The sequence below is a fragment of the Serinus canaria genome, chromosome 2 (assembly GCF_022539315.1).
Source record: "Serinus canaria isolate serCan28SL12 chromosome 2, serCan2020, whole genome shotgun sequence".
Classification (NCBI taxonomy): domain Eukaryota; kingdom Metazoa; phylum Chordata; class Aves; order Passeriformes; family Fringillidae; genus Serinus; species Serinus canaria.
In genome coordinates, this window is record NC_066315.1 from 113,708,962 (window position 1) to 113,734,034 (window position 25,073).

The 25,073-nt window shown below is 40.4% G+C and overlaps 1 protein-coding gene across 1 annotated transcript; it reads right to left on the reverse strand.

Moving 5' to 3' along the window:
* Positions 1-748: 748 nt before the first annotated feature.
* On the reverse strand, positions 749-24,277 carry BPNT2 (3'(2'), 5'-bisphosphate nucleotidase 2). The gene is made up of 5 exons (XM_009085489.4): positions 23,765-24,277; positions 10,844-11,003; positions 9,795-9,890; positions 7,821-7,982; positions 749-6,655 (listed from the first exon to the last, which is right to left on the reverse strand). The coding sequence occupies exons 1-5, from the start codon at positions 24,149-24,151 to the stop codon at positions 6,384-6,386; spliced, it is 1,077 nt and encodes a 358-aa protein (XP_009083737.3). The 5' UTR covers positions 24,152-24,277; the 3' UTR covers positions 749-6,383.
* Positions 24,278-25,073: the final 796 nt, after the last annotated feature.

The window sequence follows — 25,073 nt, forward strand, 5'->3', positions numbered from 1 at the left end:
TTCACTTACTCACTTTGCAAGGTGAGAAGAATCCCTCCTCCTCTGGGTGGCATCTTCGCTGAAGATGAGTTTTGGAGCATTGCAACAGATTCCAAACTCCTCATCTTGTTAGATCACAGATGATCTAGGGTTTTCAAAACATCTGTGTACACTTCTGTGGCATATGTTGCCTAAGTCCAGGATGACAGACAATTTCATCGTACATCCAGTCTTGGACATATTGAGAAGGCTGAGAAGAAACTTATTTGAAGTTGCATCCAAGAACTGCCCAAAATGCCATATTGATGTGAGACATTAAAGGATCTGTCAACTTGCTCCATGGTTTCACTTAAAAATGGACATGAATACAATAAGGGATACTACCCTGCTACTATTGTCATGGAAACAGATTTGGGCAGAATGGTGTAACGTAATTAGAAAGAGATGTGGAAATGATGTTGGAAAGAAAACTTCTTTAGATCCAAAGAGCAATACTATCTGGGGGATTTCTAAACACTGACTTTCACAAACTGACCAGTGTTCACAGCCATACAGGTATGAAAACAAAACCAGTGGAGATTGTGAATTATATTTATTATAAACTTGGCTGGACTTACCAGTAACTCCTCAGGCAGGAAGTCTCACACACACGATGGATACAGCGCAACTGAAGCAACATTACATGCATTACTGGGAAAAAAAATCTGGAGCATAAAGAATAAATATCCCCTATAAAGACAAAATATAGAAAAACACCTTCACAAACCACTATTTTCAGAGAATTTATTTATAGAATTGCTACTTCAATTTGGCACACAACTGGAAAATGCTAATACAATTTGGTGGGACGAGTAAAAATGCTGGACTGTTGCTGATCCTTTGGAGAGAAAAATGAAATATATATTGCAAATAAGGAACAATTGGTGTAGGAAACAATATTACCTGAAAGTGGGCTCTATCATCTGTAGAACACAAAAAAACCTGAAAGACCTGACACTGGGGTGACAATTCCAAATGTAGACTGAAGCTGTTAAAAGACAACTTTAACACAACCCAGGTTATTTGCTTTATTGACATAGGTGGAGCTTTTCAGAATTTAGCTTAATTTACTGTTCCCTTTTTATCTGGCTTGGTGCTGCTCACATTGAGTTCTGTTGGAATACTGCTATTGAGTTCAACAAAAATCAGGCCTTTCACAGAGGGCCAATGCAGTCTCTTTCCTATCTTTCACAAGCAATGAAGGTCAGCACCCTGGCGGGGGGCGGGGGGGGGGAGGGGGGGCACAAACACCGAATGCTTGGAACATTATAATGAAAAACCACTTTCTCTGTTTTTTTGGGTGTTTAACTTCTCCTTAGTACGTCTGCATCTTTTCTGTATGTTCAGTAGCCCTAATTGCATAAACCTCTCCATGTTCCCATTACTTCATTGGCAACTATTGCACTTCTGGTAGAATCAGTCACTACCTTAGACCTTAGTCCCGAACATTACCAGCTTCAGGATAAATTGGATAGTTGACTGCTGGGATCCTCTCACTCTGGGACTATCTTCATCTCTGATTTCATTTTTCTGTCCACATGGACTAAAGAAGGATCAAGGATCAGAAGGGAACAGAGAGGAAGAACAAAGAGGAAAAAGTAGCCACTAATTTCTGGCTCCAGAGAGAGGACAATGGACAAGGACTTCTCACAGAAGAGCTGAAAGAGCTGCTGTGGCACCTGAAAGCCAAAATATATAAGGCTTCAACACCTTCTCAATATGGGTGGTGGGTGCATGACCTGCTCGTGGGGTGGGAAGACACTTGCACCAAGTACTAGGTCATCACTGCAAGAGCTGTGGTTCACAAGTCAAGCAATTGGGTCCTCAGAATTACCTCATTCCGAGGACCCAACTGAGTTACATTACAGTGAAGCAGATATAGTCCAGTTTTATCACTGAGGACAGCAGACTGAAGACAAGACTATCGGTGGTATTCTGGCAAAATCAAAACTGTAATTGTGTGAAACGGCCTAAACCACTAAAGCACAGATGAAGGACTCAGCATGAGTGGCCTGACTGAAAACCATCCATTGAGTTTTGCCTTGGTTAGAGGCAGTCCTTCCTGCCCTTCTCCTATTTGGGCTTAAAATCCCACAGGCATTTATTTGTGGTCCATTGAATCTTACCTGTACCATTATCTAACCCCTGAAAGACAAGAGACATGAAACAATTACTGCAATTTAAAAATAAAGAAACAAAAATAATTGTCCTCTGTTGCACATCCATCTGCTTCTTTCTGCTGCTTGTTTACTTCAGAAAACAGATCCACAAAGAAGTTTGGCATAACTGGGGTGACAGTAGCCTGGAAAAGCAGTTTTCTGTGAGAGAAACTGCTACTGGAATGACATCCAGGAGAAAACAAAGCAGCCATTCTCTGCTGGAGTAACACAGCAGAAGCCCAGAATGACACTTGGTCACTTCTCACTGCACAATTCTTGGGAGATGCGGACTCTGTGTTTTAGACATTAAATCAGGAGTATAAAATACTGCACTACTGTTGTACAACCCAAACAGGTAACAGGATGCTACAAAGACATTGGAATACACTTATTTATAAACAAAAAAGCAGAGATGAACCCCGTACCAATTCTCCTCCCCACCTCTGGTCTCCAGATATTGGCCAATAAAAAAAAAAAAAAAAAAAACAACAACAACAACAAAAAAAACCCCAAACAAAACAAAAAAAACCCACCAAAACTTTTCTCACACCTGAATCCAATTAGAAAATCTGTTCCTTGTAACAACCATGAAGTAAATATATGGAACAATATCACTAGATGACTTTGCAGCTTCACTGTATGGTTAACTCACTCTCCAAGTATGCCATATCTGCTAAGTATTTTCATTATCATTACATGCTCTGTAGATCAGAACAAACAGCTCTTAAATCCATCTGTAAAAGTCTGGCAAACAGGTTAATCTGAAATTCAGTTAAATACAATATTTAACCCATTTATTTCTGTCTTCATTTATTTAGAAAATATTCATTCAAGGAATGAAAGCTAGGACTCTTGGTACAATACCAGGTATTATCTATGCTATCATACACTCTTTTTAGAAGAATGAAAAAGAGAAAATACATACAGCTTTAGAATTATTTCACTTGCAACCCTCTTAATCATAATAGCCACTCAAAATATCCACCATTGGAAAACCAATGCTAAAATAATACATTCTCTTACTTCCCTTATTTGGAGCTAGATTGCTACTATGATTTTTTTTTAATTAAGATTTTTAAAAATATATACTTTTGTAGGACCTACCTAGACCATGCAATTGTTTTAAGTAGCATCCCTAAAAATGGTGTGCGACAGCTTCATGTGGAAAACGCTAAGATGTAAAGAAAACTGTTGCAGCCCAGCAGTAAGATTTGGGTATGGCATGATTTCCTACCCTCTGGGCATAAGGTTAAGTCACATCCACACTGATGAGACCAAACAAATATTCAAGCCAGAATTTAAGCAGAACGTTTCAGAATGGAGTGTAAACAGTCAAAGAAACGACATGCTGAGTTTGAACACCATCCAAACAAAGTGCACTGGGATGCGTGCACTAAGCAAGCACTTGTGAATACCTGCTGGTCTGCATAAGAGTTACATTTATTGCAAAATGACATCTGAAACTGATATTCACCAGCTGCTCACCTATTCTCACACCAAAGCTCTTGAAATTACACTGGGAGACCACAAGCACTACCTTAGCCCTCAAGTGTGGGAAAGAAGCTCAGGCTCTACTACAAGTAATTAACTGGGCACCACACTCCCACCTTTTCTTCTATTTCATCATGAGTGAAATTAGGCCAATAATGGTCCCCTGTGAAAGGTACTGTGATCCATTGCAACAAAGCAATTTAGGATATTAACATGTCTAAACATGCACAAGTCTTCCTAATGGAAGGCTAGGCATTTTAGCCAACATGTGGGGGGAAGGAAAGGAGGGCCTCTCCTACGGTACTTTGTTTTCCTAAGGAAAAATAAAATAGGCAAATACTTCTGTTCACTGGTCTATGCCTTCAACTAATACAAGTAAGACCTTGTACATTACATAACATTTTTCATTTCCCATACAGGAAGTCTGATCACAGCTTATGCAAGGATGTGATAGAAGCATTCCCCAGAACAAAAGCAGTCCCGTTTTTAGGAAGTCTGTTTACGTAGGATTTCAAGCTGATTCTAAAACCCCACTTGCCACAGATTTTATCTTAATTGCCTACTTAAATATTGTGCATTCGATCTCTGTGACACAATCAGGTTTTTATACTAGGCTAACTATGGCTATTTCTCATATTTAAATTTTAATCCATGTTCTTCAGTAAACATACAAACAGCTGTTTTTATAAATTAGGCTTTAAGACATTTAAATCAGCCTTAAAAAGATGCAATATTCTTGTAAAATCTTAAAACCTTGATAAATATGTTTCTTTTATTCTTCATTGAAGTTTGGAAGCTCAACAACTTTTTGAAATAGACCAGATCCTTTTCAAAAAGGGCATGACCTCTTACTTGTCATAGCATATAGAAGTTTCTTAAATTTAAGAACTGGAAGTAAAATTGCTTTGTGTATTATCTATATGTGTAAAAGTTACTTTAAAAGAGCAGCAATAGTGTCTGTGTTGGAAAAGAAGTTCTCCAAAAACTACCTGCACCAAAAGGCTTGTAGGACTAAGCTTCAGTCTCCTTTGCCAGTGGGTTTGAGAAATAAGTCTGTATCTGTAGTTATGCAACATCTGGGAAGTCTTTTGGAAATGTGAACTTCAGCTAGAAGTTGAAAGCAGTATCTAAACATTCTCCATGACTGACCTAAGGAGAAAAACCTCTTTTTAATGAGAACAGCAGTTCTCATTAACAATATGAAAGAAGTCAAAATTAAAGAATTAAGGGTTTTGATCAAGCAGCCTAAGCCTTTACTGAACAAACTTTGAACAGAAACCATCTATATTAACTTAGAATTTTAGCATTCTTGAGGACAGATGGGCAGTTATTTTCTGATAATTCAAACAACACATATATTTTAACCTTCTGAAACCTTTCAGGGGGATGTAGAGAACAACAATGCAGATGGTTACATGTTTGGAGATAGAAGTCCACAACTTTTAGAGGTACAACAAATTGTCATTTTGATATCAAAGGACCTGAATTCTGTTCTGTATGTATTAGATTGCAAAGAACATTTTTCAGTAAAGTTTTGCAGACCCTGTTGTACTTCACATGCCACGTGTTCTTCAAACTTGCGCAAGCAGATTCAAATTCAAACAGTCCCTTCTCTCACTGTATAAAGTACCACAAACCAAATAAGCACAAGCTGCTTGGAATGGCTGAAGAGCTTTCTGCAGCAAAGAGTGTGCTGCAAGCTAAAGTCAAAGTTGTTCCTGGAGTTGTAGAAAAAGTGCTGGTTTATATCTTGTGTTGGAAATGAAATTAACCAGTCAACCTACTATTTCTGTAAAACTCATTCCCTATGACTCTGTCCAATGGAAAGAAAACCCAAACAAACCAAATAACAGGTACTGAAGGAAGAGGCTGCTTCTATAGGCACAAACATCACATGATGAACAAGCCCTACATTAGAGAAAAATCTATCATGCATTTTCAACACTGCTTGCAGAAATCAAGGACAAGAAGTAACTGCTAAAAACTATACAAGGAAATGCTGCCTTCTTTTAAAAAGGTATAAGGAAATAATTACACTGATTAATAAAACACCGATATTCACAACCCACCCAAACTAAAACTGGTTTACATCTTCAGGAAAGAAGTCACAAAACATTTCCTTTTTTCTCTTAAAAAGCAGAGTGCCACACTGTCAAAGATAAACTGTTGCTGCATATAGATTTGAATCAACCTTCTTGTGCTTTCCATTCAGGGGATACAAAATACGAGGTCATGATTCCTGATAAACTGTTTACAGTTTTCAGATGCCTATAAAAATCAAGCTTTTTTTCCTACCTAATTTATTATGGAATCACTAAAACTACAATAAGATGTAAAAGATTTCAAGAAATTCCTGTGAGAAATACTTAGGTTATTTTACCAAAAAAAATTGGATTTTTCTTTAGTTCACCTATGCTCACCAATATATATGGTAAATGCACCTTGAGTATAAGAATTTTATGAAAACAGTCTGAAAAAAATAAAACATGGAAACTGATGTGTGAGACCATCGTCCCCTTCCTACTTCCAATTATTATTATTATTTTATTCTTTTTAAATACCACCACTGACAAAACCCAATGCAAGATATAGTCCCCAAACCCACACCAAACTGCTTTGCTGTGCATCTTTTCCAGCAGGTTTTCACACCTGCTTCTTCAGACAGAGCATCTGGAGGCTACAAAAGCACAACTTGTACTTCTCCACCAGTCATGCTTATTTGTGTGACGTTTTTTCCAGATCTGGAAGTTTTTCAATTAGTGCTTTATGGTTCATGTTGATACTGGCTATAAGTCCTCCTTCATTGCCATCTGAGCCAGTGTAACTAATTTCTTCACCAGTCAGGGTAGTCATATGGCCACCCAAAGCTCTCAACACTGCATTTCCAGCACATATGTCCCACTTCTTAATGTAGGTGACATGGATATACACGTCAGCTTCTTCTTGATTCTTTTCAGGCACGTCAAGGAGGGCCAACACTTTATAACCTAGAAGAAATGGGCAGAGGTAAAAGGTAAAAAAAACCAAACAAAAAAATTAAATGAAGCTTTCCTGTCAAAACACGTTAAGAGAAGACCAGACACCCAAATATAGTTCTGCTCTTATGCTTACTTATTAACTTCTCAATCTCTATATCATGCTCAAGTCTATCTTTTTCTCCCTGGCTTTTTGCTGCAATAGAAGGAAGATGTATACACCACTCTTTAATAAAGTAAATCAGCAAAGGGCATTCTCCTTTATTATTCATTATGCACTACAAAGTAATTGCTCAAAACAGTATCCATTCTTTTACGATTTTTTTCAAATTTTCAACTCTTTCACCAATATTCTTGATTCACTAATCTGTTCATTTCTTCATCTTCTTAAACAGAGTCAAGCCCTGGACAAGACCTGTAATAATCAGTTAAACTTTCACTTTCTTTGTCATTTAGAGTCATTATCAAGAAGCAATACAAGACCTTCTTGACTAAACAATCTGTAAGGGAACTCTGGCTTTTCACATTAAAGACATAGAAAGATACATTTCTGTATCTTTATAAATAAATAAGGAAGAAAAGCCTAGTGCCTCCCATTTGTGTTCTGTCAGTAACATACACAAGGACATTGCATAAGTAAAAAGTATTTTAAAATTTCTTTAAATTGAGTATTAGGTAGATAAAAATGGACTTTACAGATACTAATTTTCTTCTTTTGACATAAATGCAATAAACAATAGCAAATTTTAATGGCCCTTTTCTTAATTTTTTTTTAAATCAACCATACTAACAGCTAACTAACAACCAAGTGATTCTCTTCCATGATTGTGCCTGTGGTCACACAACACTTTTTCTCCCACTGAGGCATCAGTGCCTTCCATGAACATACATCAGTGTGTTTCAATGAAAGGACCACAACAGCACTGCTGGCCTAGGCTTAGACTCAGTAACACACTAACTTGTGAACAGTCTGAAGTCTGAATCAAGTTTGCATGTAGGTTCCTAAATACAGAAAAAACTTTGTCCCTATTGTCAAGTGTTTGCTTTCAGTGATGTCAAGATCTAAAGACAAAAGGAAATAGAGAAGCCACCACAGTACACCCTTTTGTCTAGTAACAGCTACATCATTAAAATATTCAGAAGCAATAAAATGGATAAGATCCTTAAAGAACCAAACCTGCTCCACCAGCAGGGATTATCACAGTTTTATTTCCAAATGTCTGCCGTGCAACTTGCTCAACTTTTCCTGCATGGGAGCGGGACACAATAATCCTTGGAGTCTTCTCGTTGTAGGAGGAACGAGCTTTTACATTTGACCCACCATCCACCATTGCCCAAGCTACAAGAGAAACAAAAATTCTACTCAGATTTACAAAAGACAATCTCTGTTAAGTGTGAGGATAAAAGGGTACTTATATAACAACATGTAACTGATGCCTCTGACTGAATATCTCTCAGTACTGTAAGAGAGAAAGTTAGGGCTGACAGAGGATGGGGTACGTACAAGGGAAGGGACAGAGGTCACACACACATTGGCGCATATGGCATTACCCCAAACCTGACTGTTCTTGTGTAATACTTCCAAAAACCAGAATAAGAAAGAAAAGTCCCAAGCAGTTATACTTAGAATTTGCAATTGGAAAGCCACCAAAGTTAAAAGAATGGCTCCTAGTCAAAAATACATCCAGTATTTCCTCAAACAATGTTTTTATGTAAGAACAAAAAACCCCACTACCCTTTAAAACAGATATTAAAAATGCTGTGAAGTCATTTTGTTCCGAAGGATAGTAATGTTAAAGAAGGAAATAGCTCAGGAGGATAGTGCTACAAAGAAAAATATTTGGCGTTGTGTTTCAGAGAACAGAATTTAGAATCCACAACTTCCCACTTATTTCATTGTGAAGTTCAAAGCCTAGCTTGGTAGGTGGTATCCCCTAACCATTAATCTGACATTTACTTAGTAAACTACCCAGCAATTTCATCTCAGCAGAGAACCAGATTGTTTGGCAACAGACTGAGCTCTGTGTAATAACAATGTTGATTGCCCTTTATCGCTTTGTATTTGTGTGGTAGTATTAGGAACAACCTGACTCAAAACATATCGGTATTTCCAGCTTGGAAAATGAATACTTGTCACACAGAATGACAGAATTCATTGCATCTCCTCTGATTCCATATCTGTACATTGCACACTTCGCTATTATCAAAGGAGATAAATTCTCAACATTCCAATGGTAAAAACCCATTTCTTCAGATTAGGTATCAATACCTAAAAAAATATTTTCCCAAAATTCCAAGATTCTTGAAGCATATTGGAATATAGTACATACTTAAGTGACTGGTAATTAAATTCATATTTATAGACAGCAAAATATTTAGCACAAAATGTTGAGTATTCAGTGTTTTAGGGCCAAAAAAGGACAACAAATACAAAATGCATTTATTCAGACTTAGTTTTCGTTCCTGAGCTACTGCAAAACTTCAGAACTCTAGAGGTCAGTATCGCCTAAGGGAAAATGTAAACAGCAATTCCTGTTTTAAATACACAGTAAGACATGAATGCTTAAACTATTTTGAAGCCTTCAAAAGTGCATGCAAATTGCCAGACTTGCAGCAATGCTTGCTGATACATCATTAATACTAAATTAATTAATCACTTCACAGCTATGGCATTAAAAACATTTTAGATAATCAATAAGGTTATGCTAGACAGTCTTGCCTGTTACACTCAAACAGTTGCCATCAAGATCTTTATTCAATCTTTTCTTTATTCACACCGAATACACAGCAGCTCCTGGGTATATTATCACAGATCTAAGCTATTCTGCTAAATGAGCAAACCATTCTTTTTGCTAAAACTAAAAGCACACATCAAACTGGTCAGTATTTGTAGGTTTAACTTTTTTTTGTTTGCAATAAGCACTCTAATTGAAGGGATCATAGCTCTTTAAAATATTTTCAGTTAGTTCGTTCTAAATGCATTATTTTTATTTTAAACAAGGGCAGCATTTTCCTTTGTGGTTTTATAGCACAGAACACATCTACAGCTCTAATTGTGTGGTCTGCTGCAGTGCCCTTTTGCTGCTGTTTTTTGCTGCAATTTCAATCCTATGACTGACTATCATGGAAATATGTGAAGGCATGAATATACCTGTGTATGATGAGAAGGGCTTGTGTATCACACCTATTACTGGTTTACCGTTTACAGCCACACAAACCATGGTCGTGACATACTGTCGAAGATCCTCTGTGGGCAAAACAAGAAAGTGAGCAAGTTTACAATCAGATGCCAAGAACACAAAAGGAAAATAGACAGGAGATTATTCAGATTATTCTCTGAAGACTAGTCTATATTCTGCCTCTTGCAGTTATGTAACTTTAATGTATCTTCAAATAACCTTTCAGTTTTCAAAAGACTTTGAAGACTTTTCAGGTTTCCAGCAATTTTTCCTGTTCAGTAGATGTAACTTACACTCCTACCAGATCTGATACTAACAGCTGTGTCTTATGCAACATGTATTTTCATGGCAATCTGTGCCCCTCCATTCTCCCTTCTCTGCCTCATGATCTATCCTCTATTGGCTCAAAAATGGTAATTCAAAAACCAAAGAACATCCACTGGAAAGGATAATTGTATCAATTACATAGTCACAAAAAAAAAAAATCCCACTTCTTTAGTTGTTCCCTAGTACTTTTCAGCAAGAATTTTAGTTGGATTGTCTTGAACTGCTTATGTGACATCCTAAAACATTTGAAAAGGGGAAAGACTGAATTATGCATGGTTTTTTGAAAAACGACAACAAAAAATTCCTTATATCAAGGTAAATAGGATACTTACTTAGTATTCCCTTTAAATAAACAAAACCAAAAATCTAAGATACTTAGAGTTGCCACAGTAATGACTAAAATAAAGAAATGTGTAATTCCAGTACAATCCATAATTGACAATTACCATCTATTACAGCAATTAGTTAGTTGTAAGGATACCAAAGTAATTTCAGAGTTGGAATATATAAAAGCAAATGTTGTGAGTTGAGAACTACAGAGATTTCATGATGCAATCTGTTCAATTAAATCATGCTAACTTTGACATAAGACACTTTAACAAGAGACGTCCTTTTAAATACTTACTATCTTGTCTCTAGTGTAAAAGGCAAACATCAGAATTACACACATGATTTGTCATCAAGAATCAGCTACCTGTGTATTCTTGTGTAGCATCTAAGGGATCGATCCAGACAGTGACACTTTCTGCTGGCACCTCTTTAGGCTGTATTTTTTGCTTTATGTCTTCAGGAATACTGTGATCCCAGGAGACTGTCTCCTGATCAGCTGTATCAACCCGCTCCTCAGAATTTATCTGTGGTGAGACAACAAAAGTTGCATTAACATATCAGATACAGTAACTGTGGCACTTGGGAAAATTACAGGCTTGCTCACATTTTCTTTTTCTTCCTTCACCTTAATTACAGGAATTTTTTTCTTTTTTTTTCATTATTACAGTCATGTGACAAGAAATGCAAAACCACAATGCAGAATTTTACTGCAAACCACACCACAGCTGGATACTGTTGCTTTGGCTGCAGGTCTCCCTACTGAACATCCCCACAGTATGAATCACATTTTTTTAAATCAGTATTTAAATGCAGTTGCTTCAAGTAGTACAGGCAGAACATTTGACTCTGGAGAATCATACAGTACACAGACAGTAGGGGGTTTAAAATTCAATTTATACAAACCAGTAGAAACATATGGAAATGTAGAGATATACTATCACTGGATATTGTGCAGACTCTGCATGACTTGGACAAGAAGAAATCTTAGTATATATTCCTGCTGCAAGCACTGAGCTACAAGTAGAAGTTTAAGCAGCTCAGTTGAATTTAACCACTTCACAACTGTCAGACAAATTTATTTCACAAACAAGTAAGTAACATCCCATACCCATTTTTAGGGTAGGCTGAGATAAGGGCTTAAGATGGCCCATGGAGAACATTTATTACCAGCAGTCAAAAGTCAAATTTAAGCCTATTTAAGCTACCCAGCTTAATGAACTTTACTCCACACCAGAGGGCATTTCAGTATATCAAGCAGAGTTTGGCCTGACAGTGGAGCACACAGAACCAAACTGCTGAATGGAGTAATCTACTGCAAAACCCAACACAATGTCTTGTGACTGCAGTCACACAATATTTTTGGATGACCAGAGACACAGTTGTCTCTAAAGTTGTAGGCAAGTGACATGGAAAGACAATGAAAATGAAGGAGCTATCAGACTACATTTGACTGTGACAGATCTTATATGAGCAGGATTTTTACAAAACTCACATCATGACAAGAAAAGGCATCACACACACCTCAATTGTAACAGGGTATCAGCCAAGGGTTAAGGCCATTTTCTCCAAGAGACCTCAAAATAAAAGGAAGCAGAACAGCAGCAACTCCAGCCATACATCATAGCTGTCTTCTCACGTAAAACCAGTATTTGAAGCATTACATGCCAAACATGGAGCTCTTGAAGTTGCCGTGACATTTACAAATTAAACATCTGTCACTATACAATAAACCTGATGATTGCATTTTCCCCTAGGGAAAACAGTCCTGCTAAGTCAAGACGAGCAGTTCCACAGACTTGGCAGTCTCAACATAGCCCCTGGGCAGTCTAAGTTCCACTACAGCACATGACATACCATCATAAAAAAAACATTTCCTCAACAGAAGAAAGGGGCCTCCACAAAGTTAAGGGGTTGGAACCAATGCTCGAAAGGAAGAATATCTTGTTAAACCTGTTGTTACAGTACACTAGAATGTAAAGTCTGAAACTATCTGAAAGGTACTCTTTTTAGAGAAACAACACCTACTAGCTCAGATTTTGTAGCAGTGACCACGACACTGCAGCATTTATAATGCTTGTGAGGAGTCTCTCTCAACAGACATGATTATTCCACTAGAAAAAAAAACTGGTGAAAGAGTGATAAGGTTGCATAGACATCTGAAGAAAGTAAAAAAAACCCACAAAAAAAATCCCAAAGCAGGTCATTCGTTCTTCCATTTATATGACCATTTACTCTGTTGCTTTGGCTGAATACTTGCCTAAGAGGGGCTCACCAACCCCTAAAACTTCTCTTATCTTCCTGCTTTCTTTTTTTTTTTTTTTGTTTTCTTGTTAATGAAGGAGAATATACCTGGAAAACATGCCTCTGTGTTAAGTCCATGTTCCTATTTGTCATCTCATTTGCTGGCAGCCTCCAGAGGCCCTTACACTTTAAACTTTTCTCAAGCAATATGGATATATAGTCTACTGCAATCCCAAATCCTCACTCAGAAAATAGGAGTAGCTATGGTAGAAAGACAGACAAGGCCAGATATTTCAGGCACTAGACCTTATTTCAACAAGACACTCTGGGGTTAATTGCCATTGCCTAACAGCTGTAAGGTGTAAAAGTCCATCTGGAGAAGTTCTGGAAGCTGAGCACTGACATGAAGGTTAACTACATTTTGGCAATCTTCCCCGGTTATGCTTGAAGCAAAAGCCCTCCTCACAAAGAACTGCATCAAACACAAAGGTTTAATAAAATATATGTAAATCAGTGCATGGAATACTGCTGAAAAGTTAAAAAGAAAAAAAACCACAATAACAACAACAAAAACCCCCATTACTTCCTAAATAAGACAGTCTGGCTGCATCTCACCAGTACAGAGCTTCCCCAAAACCAGCCTGTAAGGTGCAGGAATTCCATAACAAATGAGGGATGCTGCTCATGGGACCCAGCAGCAGAAGTCCAACACCAATACCAGGATGAGACCATGGTGTGCCTTCCAAAATAGCCAGGTGTTTCCAGCCTTCAGAAACCTATGCACAGAGAATACTCCTGTCCAGCATGCTGGTGACTGGAACACAGATCTGTTCAGGAGCACAGGAAGCAACTCCAATGTACCACAAACTTGTCTGCATAAATGCAGTGCTCTGAATAGCTAACAGTCCTGGCCATCCAAAGACTTCAGGGAACCTCACAGTGGTTCCCTGTCCTGTGCTGGTTCAGTCCCTAAAAGCACTTCATGCTGTCTTTGTGGCAGCTTACCAGCCAAAAAGCCTGCTTGAATACTATCTAGCTCTCCCTGGCATGGTGCACAACTTCAGGCTTTTTCCTGGTCTGAAAGAGTGGAACCTAACTGTAGTTTTCCCTTTGAATTCACCCATAAAAGGTAAGTTAAAGTGAAAAAAATATATGCAAACACACATCCTCTGAAATCCAAATTTTAGGGCTGTTTCGTTAGAAAATAGAACAAGCACAACATGAATAATATCACACCCATATTATAAAAATACCAATTAAGCTACTCAAACTGAAAAAAACCAAACCAAACCAAAAAAAAAAAAAAAAAAAAAACCAAAACAACATCCCCACACAGAGTTCAGGTAACAAGAAAAGTTAACATTTACCAATCAGAATATGAACATAAGAGTATTCCAGGTATTACCTTTCATAAACAGAGATTTGAACAGGTTTCCCACAAAGGCAGTAGATGCCCTGTCCCTCAAGTGTTCCAGGTCAGGTTGGATGGGGCTCTGAGCTGTGGGAGCCCAGGAAATTCCCCTCGCTGCCCTGGAGGGCTCGAGACCCTGCCCAAGGGGCTAAGAGACCTTGGCACAGGGCCCAAGACCCCTGTGCCTTTGATTTAGCCTTTGGAAAAAAACGCTTACCAACCTTTATATGAAGGACTACAAGCCACGACAGTTTAAGCAGAATGACAGTGAATTCATCATGGGGTGAAAAAGTAGATGTTGAGGTTTTTAGAATGGGGGTTCAGGGGGCAAGATGGGGGGATCAGGGCGTGTCCAGCCTTTCTCCTTCTTCTTGGCCTCCATCTTCTGCTGCGATGTTGGCACTTTTAGATTGGTTTAGAGTAGAAGCTCACTGTCTAACATGGGTGAGAGATATTGGAAAGTAATTGTAAACATTGTATATGTAGTTCTTATTATAAAGATATAACACTGCCCCAGGGGCAGGCAGAGTGCCTCGGACTGTCTGCTGAGTGGATCTCAGCTGGACAGGAGAACATATTTTATAGGTAAGGAACAATAAACAACCTTGAGACCGAGAAATGAAGAGCTCTGACTCCTTCAAATGCCAGGCTGGGAAAAGAGACTTTTTAACATTTCTCGGGGTCACTCTGACAAGCTAGAGATCCTGAGACTGAGCAATCTGACTGAGTTGAAGATGTCTCAGCTCACTGTAAGGAGGTTGGGCTAGATGGCCTTTAAAGGTCTCTTCCAACCCACATTATTCTGATTCTATAGCTCAATGGATAAGTCTATTGATTTAAATGGGACTAAGGAAATTAAAAGCCTGGAGGCCTGAAAGCCTGGAGTGTGCACAGGGGAACATTAGTAAAACATTAATAGGTGGTTGATTTTGTTTTGTTGGTGCACGACCAATTTGTTGCTGCATGACCTACGCAGCCACTTCACCAGTGATTATTGTGCCCAAGATCATGATCATGCATGCCCAAGACTCAACTTTGCCACCTGTATCCACCCTAAATGAGATGGAAGAAAGAAGTGGAGAGACAAAAGTAAATGCAAACATTTACAAGCAATAAACCAACAGTGATTTCAACACCATCTTTCTGAGAGACTGAGAGATGTCCTCTGTGGATGGTGGAAGATACTTGATAATTACATATACCTTTTGTACTAATGTCTAGAGCAACCACTAAGAGTTCATGTTCATGTCTGTCCAACCTGGCGGCCTTTTAGATGGACTGACTGCAACAGCTGACAAGGGTGCCAAGACCAGCTGGCGTCACCTACCCAGACTTCTGTAAGGCCTTTGATAAGGTCCCACATGACATCATTATCTCCAAATTGGAGAAACATGGATTTAAAGATTATTCAGTGGATAAAGAATTGGATGGATGGACACAGCCAGGAAGTTTGGGTCAACAACTTGTATGTCCAAATGGAGGTCAGTGATGGTCTCCCTCAAGGCTCCGTTTTGGGACTGGTACTCTTTTATATCTTCATCAATGACAATAGCAAGATCAAATGGACCCTCAGCAAGTTTGCAGATGACATCAAGCAAAGCAGTGCACTTGACACAGCAGAAGGAAGGGATACTGTCCTGAGTGACTGGACAAACTTGAGAAGCTGGCTTATAAGAACCTCTTTAAGTTCAACAAGTCCAAGTGCAAGATGCTGCACCTGGTTTGGGATAATCCCAGGCATGAGTACACACTGGGGGAACTCACTGAGAGCAGCATAACAGAGACACACTTGGGATTTATTGTGGATGTGTGCCCACAGCCCAGACAGCCAACTATCTCCTGGGATGCATCAAAAAAGCAGCATGGCCAGCAGATGGAAGGAAGCAGTTCTCCCCTTCTCCTCCGCCCTGGTGAGATCCCACGTGGAGTGCTGCAAGCAGGTATGGAGTCGTCACCATAATAATGATCTGGACCTATTAGAGTGGGTCCAGAGAAGGGCCACAAAGATGATGAGAGGGATGAACATCTCTCCTATGAAGACATGCTGAGAGCTGGGTTTATTCAGCCTGGAAAAGAGAGAAGGCTCCTGGGAGACCTAAAGGCAACCTTCCAGTACTTAAATTGTGCATATAAAAAAAAAGAGGGAAAATAACCCTTTACATGGGCAGATAGGGATAGGACAAGGGGAAATTGTTTCAAACTAAAAAAGGATGGATTTGGCTTAGATTTTAGGAAGAAATTCTTTACTGTGAGGGTGGTGAGCCACTGGAGCATACTGACTAGAGAAGCTGTGGATGCCTCATCCCTCAAAGTGTTCAAGACCAGACTGGATGGGGCTTTGAGTGGCTTGGTCTTGTGGAAGGCATTCCTGCCTATGACAGGGTAGTTGGAACAAGATGACCTCTAAGGTCCCTTCTGACACAAGTTGTTTTATGACTCCACAATACCCACAATTACCCATCTTGGAAAGTATACTGACCTATAAGGTAGCTGCATGGGACTGTAATTGATTTGCCCTTATGTGACTGTGCTTCAGAGATGTCTCAGCTCCATGGAGAGGAGTTCAACCAGCAGTCTTTGGGATTTCCCCACTTAGAGACCCCTTCAACCACTGCTGCTGTACTGCACCAAAGAGCAACGTATACTCCCTGCGCAAAACTGACTGTTTTGCCTCCATTGGCTCTGCTTCTCTGTTTTCCTCCTCAAATGTACCAGAGGTGAAAGCTGTCTCAGCTTCTCACAGCATCTGCACATACACAAATGCTGTGAAGGAATCAGATGCCAAAACCCCTGAATGTAAACACCCACTAGACAAGTCAGGACATATCAATATTCTCAACAGGAGAGCACTCTCCAGGAGAGCAAAAGGCACTCAAAGCACCATTATTTCCAGTATCTGAGGAAAATATCTAACCTACCCTGGTTACAAAACAAAGCTCCAGAACCTGTTACAGAGAGAGGGGGTGTGCTATCACACCAAGACTTAGCTCACCTGCACCCAGGACAATTCATGACCCCTTCTGTTCAACTTTTAAATTTGGGGGTGGTGAATGAAAACTGCTTCTTGAAAGCCTGCGTTAATTAAATCTGAAAAGAATGCAAACTGGGAAATCAAAGTACCACCTCTTTTTGTAAATTTGAAATGCCTTTAAGCTTTAAAAAATTTGAATAGTAGCCTTACCAGCATAGCAAAAAACAAAGTCAAGGCTGATTTTATTCAATACACTGACATTTTTAAAGCAAGCTGATGCTTTTGAAAAGGTTCTTTTCCTCCTTAGATAACCACAACATATTAGAAAGGAAAAATAAGCCTTTACAGATGATCTTCATGCCTCTCAAAAATGTTCCTCTTGACAAGGTTCAATTTACATAGTTTTAGCAAGGCAGATTTTGTTATGAATGGAAAGAAGACCTTGTAGAATTATATAGTTTTCTTAAAAAAAAACCAAAAAACCAAACAACAACTTATTAAAAGGTAATTAAGTTTAGAAACTATAAGTTTAAAGTCCTAACTTTTACTTAAGTTTAAAACTATAAAGCATATTTGTATATAAATGTGTAAGGTATAAAATCTTACAAATGTATAAACTAATCAGAGGCAGAAAACCCACTGGTCTCATGCTGCTGTTGATTAGATCAGAAAACAACAAGTATTTCCATAATTATATCACAACAGTGAAAAAGAACACATGCCTTTTTCAAGGCATCTAAATCAAGGCAAACAGAGGTTTTCCTCTATCATCAACTACATCTTTATTTATTTTAGCAACAAAAAGTTACTTAATGCAAGAACAAGATGACAGAATATGCAAAGAATCTGGACAAGTCTAAATGTCAAGAAGCTCAATTAGTGCTTATCAAAACTCATTAGGCAACTCTGGCCATTAAGCCAGCAGGAAGCAGACTGAAACAAACAGGACTTAATAAATGATAAAGACATATCCAATGACAACTCTGCTTCTACGGACTTACAATGAATAGAGCTTGGTGAAAACAACAAAAGTGGAATTGAGGGAATCAGCATGGATCACAGGATTCACTGTTTCCACCGGTAATCTGCAGAAACAACTAGAATTTTAGACCAGGAAAATAAAGCCACTTGCTCATTAGCTCACACAGGTGGTTTCAGTAGATGGTAAAATTCTCCATTAAGTTCTGTACAGACCCAAGTCTAGTAAAGAGAAAGAGATTACTTGCTTGTCACAAGAGTTGTAGAACTTACAAATAAACTATTTGTAATTGCATCTGAAAAGATAATCACAGAGCTCATTACCTCTGTGTTACAGAACTAAAAGTTACAGAGCATGAAGTTACAGTCTAACTTCATTTTTATGCAGAGAGAGTGGGCATAAGTCATCTGGCATCATTTGGAACCCATGTTAGGAGATGCATCATCTCCAGACAACACCTATTACTGAGAATTCAGATTAACATTCACACTTCTTGTTTTACTTAGAAACCCACTGGCAGTGGGTTCTCCAAAGATCATCTGGGTCAGAAGAACATGAACTTTATTAAAAGCCCTAAAGAGGCTTTTAATAAAGTTCATGTTTATTAGTGAGTAGGTTCACTAATAAACATGAACTTTAGTGAGTAGGTTCACTAATTTGTCTTTTCATGTTGTGAGAATAGCCTCCTCACAAAGGAGGAGTTATTCTCACAACATGAAAAGACAAATTAGTGAACCTACTCACTAAAGTGCAATACCTCTGAAGTGGTATTTCCTTTTTTAAACTTACTGCTTTAATACACCTATCTTTCACACAGAATCAGTATCAGTTACAGAGCTTGCCATCTCAGATGAAATTCCAGTTTTTTAGGTATGGTAGTTGGCACCGTGATCAGAAGCCTGTAAACAGTTGAAACCCAGTACTTCAGATAGCCAGATAAAAAAGGAATGCTTGGAGTCATTAATCTTCAAAAGTCAGATTAATTTAGAAGAAAATCAAAGTAAAAGTGACATGTTCTTAAAGTTTCATTTCAAGCGCTGATTGCAGCATTATCATGCATAAGCTTGAAATGCGGTATTTATCATCAGTCTTAACTGGGAAACAGACATAAGAACATTTGGATTTAGAATAGCGACACGACTCAAAAAAAGATGCTCAAAGTAAAAGACTGGAGCAGAAGAAGACTTGATTTCCACCACAGTCACAATATAAAAAGAAAAGGGAGCGAACAAGATGAAACTCTATTCAGTATTTACTTTAGAAAACAAGAGATCTAGCTGGTGCAACTTTAGAACAAAAAGACAAAACAGCTCAAAATGAAAATGTAGGGCAGAATACAATCTGACCAGTAAGACTGAAGTCTGCATCCTGTGAAAATAACTCTAGCACAGCACAGCAGTGAAATAGCAGAATTGTGTGGGTCACTCTAAAATTAGCTTTTCCAGTCAGAGGACAAGAGGTAATCTAGTCAAAGCACAAGTTTAAGGAACAGGCTGTCAATCATTCCTGCCTTTGTGATCAAGCAGGGCTGCTCCTTCAGACGTGCTGGAGATGGGCTGTAGTGGGAAGTCAACCAGGGTATTCCTAAATAACCTTTCTTTCAAATAACTTTTACTTTAATTTTTTACCTGGGATTCAATCAATTTTCAAGATCCGGACATTGATCCCTGGACAGGCCACAATAAAAGAGTAAGACCCTAAGGCATGATGCTGAGAGGGATCTTTTAGCAAGTAATGCTGCTGAAACCCTGCTATCATAAGATCATTTCTTCACAGAAGCTCTTCTGAGCAGAACATACCAGCGTTGAATTTGGAAAGAATGCCTCTGTAGTCCGCTCCCACCTCAGCAGCAGGGCTGGGTCAAGCATCTCCTTAATCTCCTCACCTAATTCCCAGCCCAGTCCTTATCACACCACCACTGTGCCAGCACAAGAATAAATAAGGCTGCATGGAGAACCACCCAGGAAAGAAGTAACCCAGAAAAGATAAAGAAAATAATTAAAAAATGAAAGCAGCAGAGGGGATGATTATAGCTGGATCAGAGCTTTAACTCCTTCTTAGCATGACAAATGAATGAGGACAACATACTGGTAATGCAGGAGCAGTAACACCTCAAGCCTGTAACTGCAGTTGGGAACTTCACCAAGAGAAAGCAATGCACAGGTTTTAGCATTAAATATATTTTAAAATCAACTGTACAAAGATGCTCCATGGAATACACATGCAAACATTTACTGCTGAATGTTGAGTGCAATCACAAACTCTGGGTAATACCCAAGGTAGCAGTAAGTGATTTGCCCCTTATCTTTCCCAGGTCTATTTCTGAGGGATATAAAAACACCACCACTAAATCTAAACTAAATCTACACAGTGATAAAAAACAATTGAGCCACTCCTACCTAGGTCTTACCTAACATAGCCTTGAGAAGTCTGAACTGATGCAAATGCATCTATTTATATCTAACAGAGCAGTTGATGTCAGCAGTGGAGTTCCTCTTCCTCTGTAGAGACAATACCTTTATTCAAGAGAACAAAGGCAAGCACTTTCTGTGGGATTTTTTCCCCTCAGATTTTGAAAGCGCTTTTTTTATAAATCCCAACTCTTAGTATTATAAGGCTTCTTCCAGATTTATTTCAGCTTCTGCATGTGAGAAGCCTAACTCTTTTATCTTCTCTTAACAACCACACCTTAAGAGATTCAGATCTGCTTCAGAAAGATTGTTTGCATGTTTTCCCTTTTTATGTCCAGCAGCACAAGGAATACAATGCTGTTCACTGACTTAAGTTTATTTCAGTTGAATGACTATTACCCTTGGTTATTTTGAAATACTGAAAAGCCACAGTTATCCTTAGAGAATCACAGAGAAATAGAATGGTTGGAAGGTACCTTCCAGATCTCACTCCAAGCCCCCTGCCATGGGTTGGGACACCTTCCACTAAACCAGGTTGCTCAAGGCTTTATCCTGCCTGACCTTGAACACTTCCAGGGAGCAGTCACCCACAACTTCTCTGGGCAACCTGGTCCAGTGCCTCACCACTCCCACAGTAAAGAATTTTGTCCTAATGTCAAATCTAAACCTGCTCTCTTCCAGTTGAAAGCCATTCTTCCCTGTCCTGTCAATACATGCCCTTGTACAAACTCCACTCCAGGTCTCCTACAGCCCCCTTCAGGTAATTAAAAGCTCTGCAATATCTCACAGGAGCCTTCTCTTTTCCAGACTGAACAATTCCATTTTCTTTGCTTTACAGGCATATTTTAGCTCCTAGTTTTGTACTTGTTCATCTTCTTCCTGGATGCAGCATTTGGCAACAATTTAAATACTGAAGTTCTCCTGTTAAACTCAAGAACTTCAGCATGTGAGAAAATCAGCATTTTGCATAAGCTTACTCTTGGAATTATTGCAGTTTTTGTTTGACATCTTTTATTAGTGTCATCTTCTCTAGCAAGGAGAGAAGAGGAGGTTTACTTGACTTCAGCAGCATCTTTTATGCTGGAGTGTCAGTCTGTACGGGGGGGATAAGATTACAGATATAAAGAAGATATTTCTTACATGATGCAATTTATACTGCCTCAGAAAATCCTCTATAATCCTTATATTCACACCAAGACTCAGCAGCTCTGTTCCATGAAAGAGCTGCAGTTTTAGATGGGTTGCTCTGAAGTTATACTTGAAGGATTAGTAGATTGAGATGATACCTTGCCTTCACACCTGAGAAGCACACATAGTATGCATATAGTAGTAGAACAAAGCTTTTATTTTAGTTTGGGCAAATATTTATGACTACACATTTATCACGGACTTTAAGAGACAAAATGTCTTATCAGTGTATACACAGCTTAGTGAGTATTTTTTAAACACCACATGAGGTAAGCTGTTATTATCCCCATCATGTTCTTAGAATACTTAATGTTCCACAGCTGATCTGTCAGACTTAACAACTCCAAATCACCTGAAAAATTTGTCAAATACACTCATCCTAGATAATCTCAGTGCTCAGGCTCAGTCAGTCTAAGAAACAGTGGGGAAAAAGAAAAGACATATGCCTGGTATTTTAGTTACATAGACCTATGCACACATTTTCAGTTTTATACTGCCTTTAAGAACACATCTGCACTTTCAAAAGTACCATCTATTCTTAAAGATGAGCAGCACACATCACCTGTGAGAAAAATAAGAAGGAGTACCCAAGTTTTTTAAAAGTAGATGTTCAAAGTTAACACCCTCTGCCAGAAAGACATAAGTCAGACTGTCACCACTAGGAATACTAGGCTCCAGAGCAAGTTTACATGTGACCACAGAGCAGGCAACACACAGTCCACTGTGTTCTTCAAGTCCAGACTGAACCCATAGCCTTCTCTAGAAGCATAGGCAACTCTTACATCTAGATTGATGAAGTTCCTCCATCTGTGAAAGGGAAGAAAGCATAGAGGTTTCAAGCCAGCTAAGCTGTAAAGCCAAGATCTCTAAGGGCACTGAATAATGCAAGAGAACAGGGGTCAATACTTTTTCTTCTTTTAACACTAGGCCTGTGAAGGTGCCTTGTCACCAAGAGATAATCCAGGAAATCTTCAAAACAGAACCCGCATAATCTTTCTGTAGAGGAAGATTAGTTACATCTCAAGTTTATTTCTAACATTGAAGAATTTCTGTTTCCTCTAGATGTCATATTCAACAAGTTCTTTACGACACTTTAAAACCCCCCCAAACAAACAAACAAACAAAAAAAGCCAAAAAAGCCAACAAACAAATAGATATTTTTCCGTGGAACTTTTAAAACGGCTACTGAAATTTGAATAGTAACTCAATAACCAAAAACTGGACTTAGCTACTTTTTCTCTCAGTCCCTCCAGGAGAAGCACACAATCACCACTTCTGAGATCCAACTATAGGGCTTTCTATCCAATTCAAATGTCCATGAAAAGCTAAGGAATTTAACATCAAAAGACAGAAGTTCCCATTGATTGAAACGACAATACCAACAAACCCCAAAAATCCTCGAAATACGGTTCAAAGTTTAGGGTGCAACCTTAAGAGATAGACCCAGATTTCAGGAGGGAAGGAGATCAGGAAGGGGTGTACACCTCTGAAAGCAAAGTAAACTCTTTTTGCTCAGGCAGGCAGTGATCCACAGTATTGACACAGCTATGCTTATCAGCTGTCCCACAGCCACGAGTGCTAAACACTCGGTTATTACAGCGCTATGTTCCTAAGCCTCGAAGTCGCTGCTCCCGCCCCTGGTTGTCCCCACAACTGACGGCAGAAAGGACAACTGGCAGGACGGATAACCACCAAAGCAACGGCGCTCCTAATCTCTGCATCTTAACCGTAGGCGGAATTTGCACTGCACAGTTACCTGCATCCCTCACCACAGAGCTCAGGATCCGCAACAGCGAGACCCGGTGTTTCCCCTACCCCTCCATGCCCGCAGTGTTTGATACTGTTTCACCTCGCGTGGCTTCACTTGCAACACGCTGCAACTCCTTCCCCTGCAACCCAACACCCACGGCGAGGAGCGTGAGGTGGCACTGCCACAAATTCAGCGGGAGGGGAAGGAAAGGTGCAAACGAGGGCAGCGCTTCCCGCCGCCGGTTACAGACCGGAGAGCCGCCGGGGCTCCACAGCGGGGTCCCAGCGCCGGGCCCTCAGCAGCCCCCGCCTCACGGAGGGCGCCTGGCACCCACCTGCACGGCGGGGAAGGCGCCCTTCAGCAGGTAGAACATCCTGCGGTTGGACAGGAGGTCGCCTGTGGTCAGCTGCTCCTCGGCCCCCTCCCGCGTCTTCCCCTTCGCCTTGGCGTTGAGGACGTTCCCCTCGCGGACCCGCTTCACCTCCTCCCCGCCCCTGACGGCGGCCAGCACGGACACGGCCAGCAGCTCCCGCAGGTCCACGGTGCCGCCGGGCGCAGAGCCGTGGGACGTCTCGGGCCCGCCGGCCGCCGGCTCGCTCAGCATGAAGAAGGCGAAGCGGCCGGCCAGGAAGCCGGAGTAGAGGTGGTAGAGGACGCCCAGCCCCAGCAGGCAGAACACGGCCATGCCGAGCGGCGACAGGCGGATGCCCATGGGGGCCATGGCCGCGGGGCGGGCGGGTGGCGGGGCCGGGCAGTCACCACAATGCCATGGCACGGCCGGGGCGCTCCGCTCCGCGGCGGCTGCTGCAGCTGCGGCGGCGCCGGGCCGGCTCCACGCTCGCGGCCGGGAGGCAGCGCCGTCTGTATCCGGGTCAGGCGGAGGCGGAGCCCGCCGAGCGCACTGGGCATGTCCCGCTGCCCCGCGCTCCCGGGCGCTGCGCCTCCCGGCGGGGGCACGGCGGGTCCCACGGCTACCTGCCGGTGCTCATCCATGGCAGTACACGCGGTCCATCGCCCGCAGGTTCTCCTGAGTTCTGCGGTTTGGGGTGGTTTTTTTCCTCATCTCCCTCTAGACAGCAGATACGCCAGGAGCCCGCAGTGCGGGGCCGAACGAGGTGCTCCGTCCGCGGGCAGGACCCGAAGCCCGAGCCCGAGCCCGAGCCCGCCCGGCACGCTGGGAAGGAGTTTTCTGATGGAAATTGCTGTTGGCATAAACTGCTGCTAAATTTCTGAAGGTGCAATGTTAGCGGTGCTGAGCATCATTGCTAAGACATTCTTGTTTCTGTCATAGTGGTTCGGGAAGTTTCTGACTCTCTACCCCTCTGTTCCTCGAAGAATTCCTCTCATTCAGTAAAATGAAGCAAATCCAACTGTTTCCTCAGCCAAGTGATGTGATAAAAGCCTACCTGTCTTAATTTGTGTTTTTCTTTGCACCTCAGTTGCTTTGGGGGAGTGTGAAACTTCATAGCCAGGATGGACATCTGGGGTGGGAAGTAGGAAGAGTCTCTGATTTCTTTCTGGTCTAATTTCTGATTCCTTTTATTAGTTTTCAGTAAATTACAAATAAAAGAACTATGTTAATTCAGCATGGTTTGAATGCTTTTTATTCAAGCAGCATTCTTGTCGATACACAGGCTGTAGGA

Coding starts and splice junctions, on each gene's coding strand:
- BPNT2 (XM_009085489.4), bottom strand. CDS start 24,151: ATGGCCCCCATGGGCATCCGCCTGTCGCCGCTCGGCATGGCCGTGTTC. Junction 9,891..10,843: donor TGCTACACAAGAATACACAG/GTAGCTGATTCT, acceptor TTTTGCCCACAG/AGGATCTTCGACAGTATGTC. Junction 6,656..7,820: donor AATCCCTGCTGGTGGAGCAG/GTTTGGTTCTTT, acceptor CATTTCTTCTAG/GTTATAAAGTGTTGGCCCTC.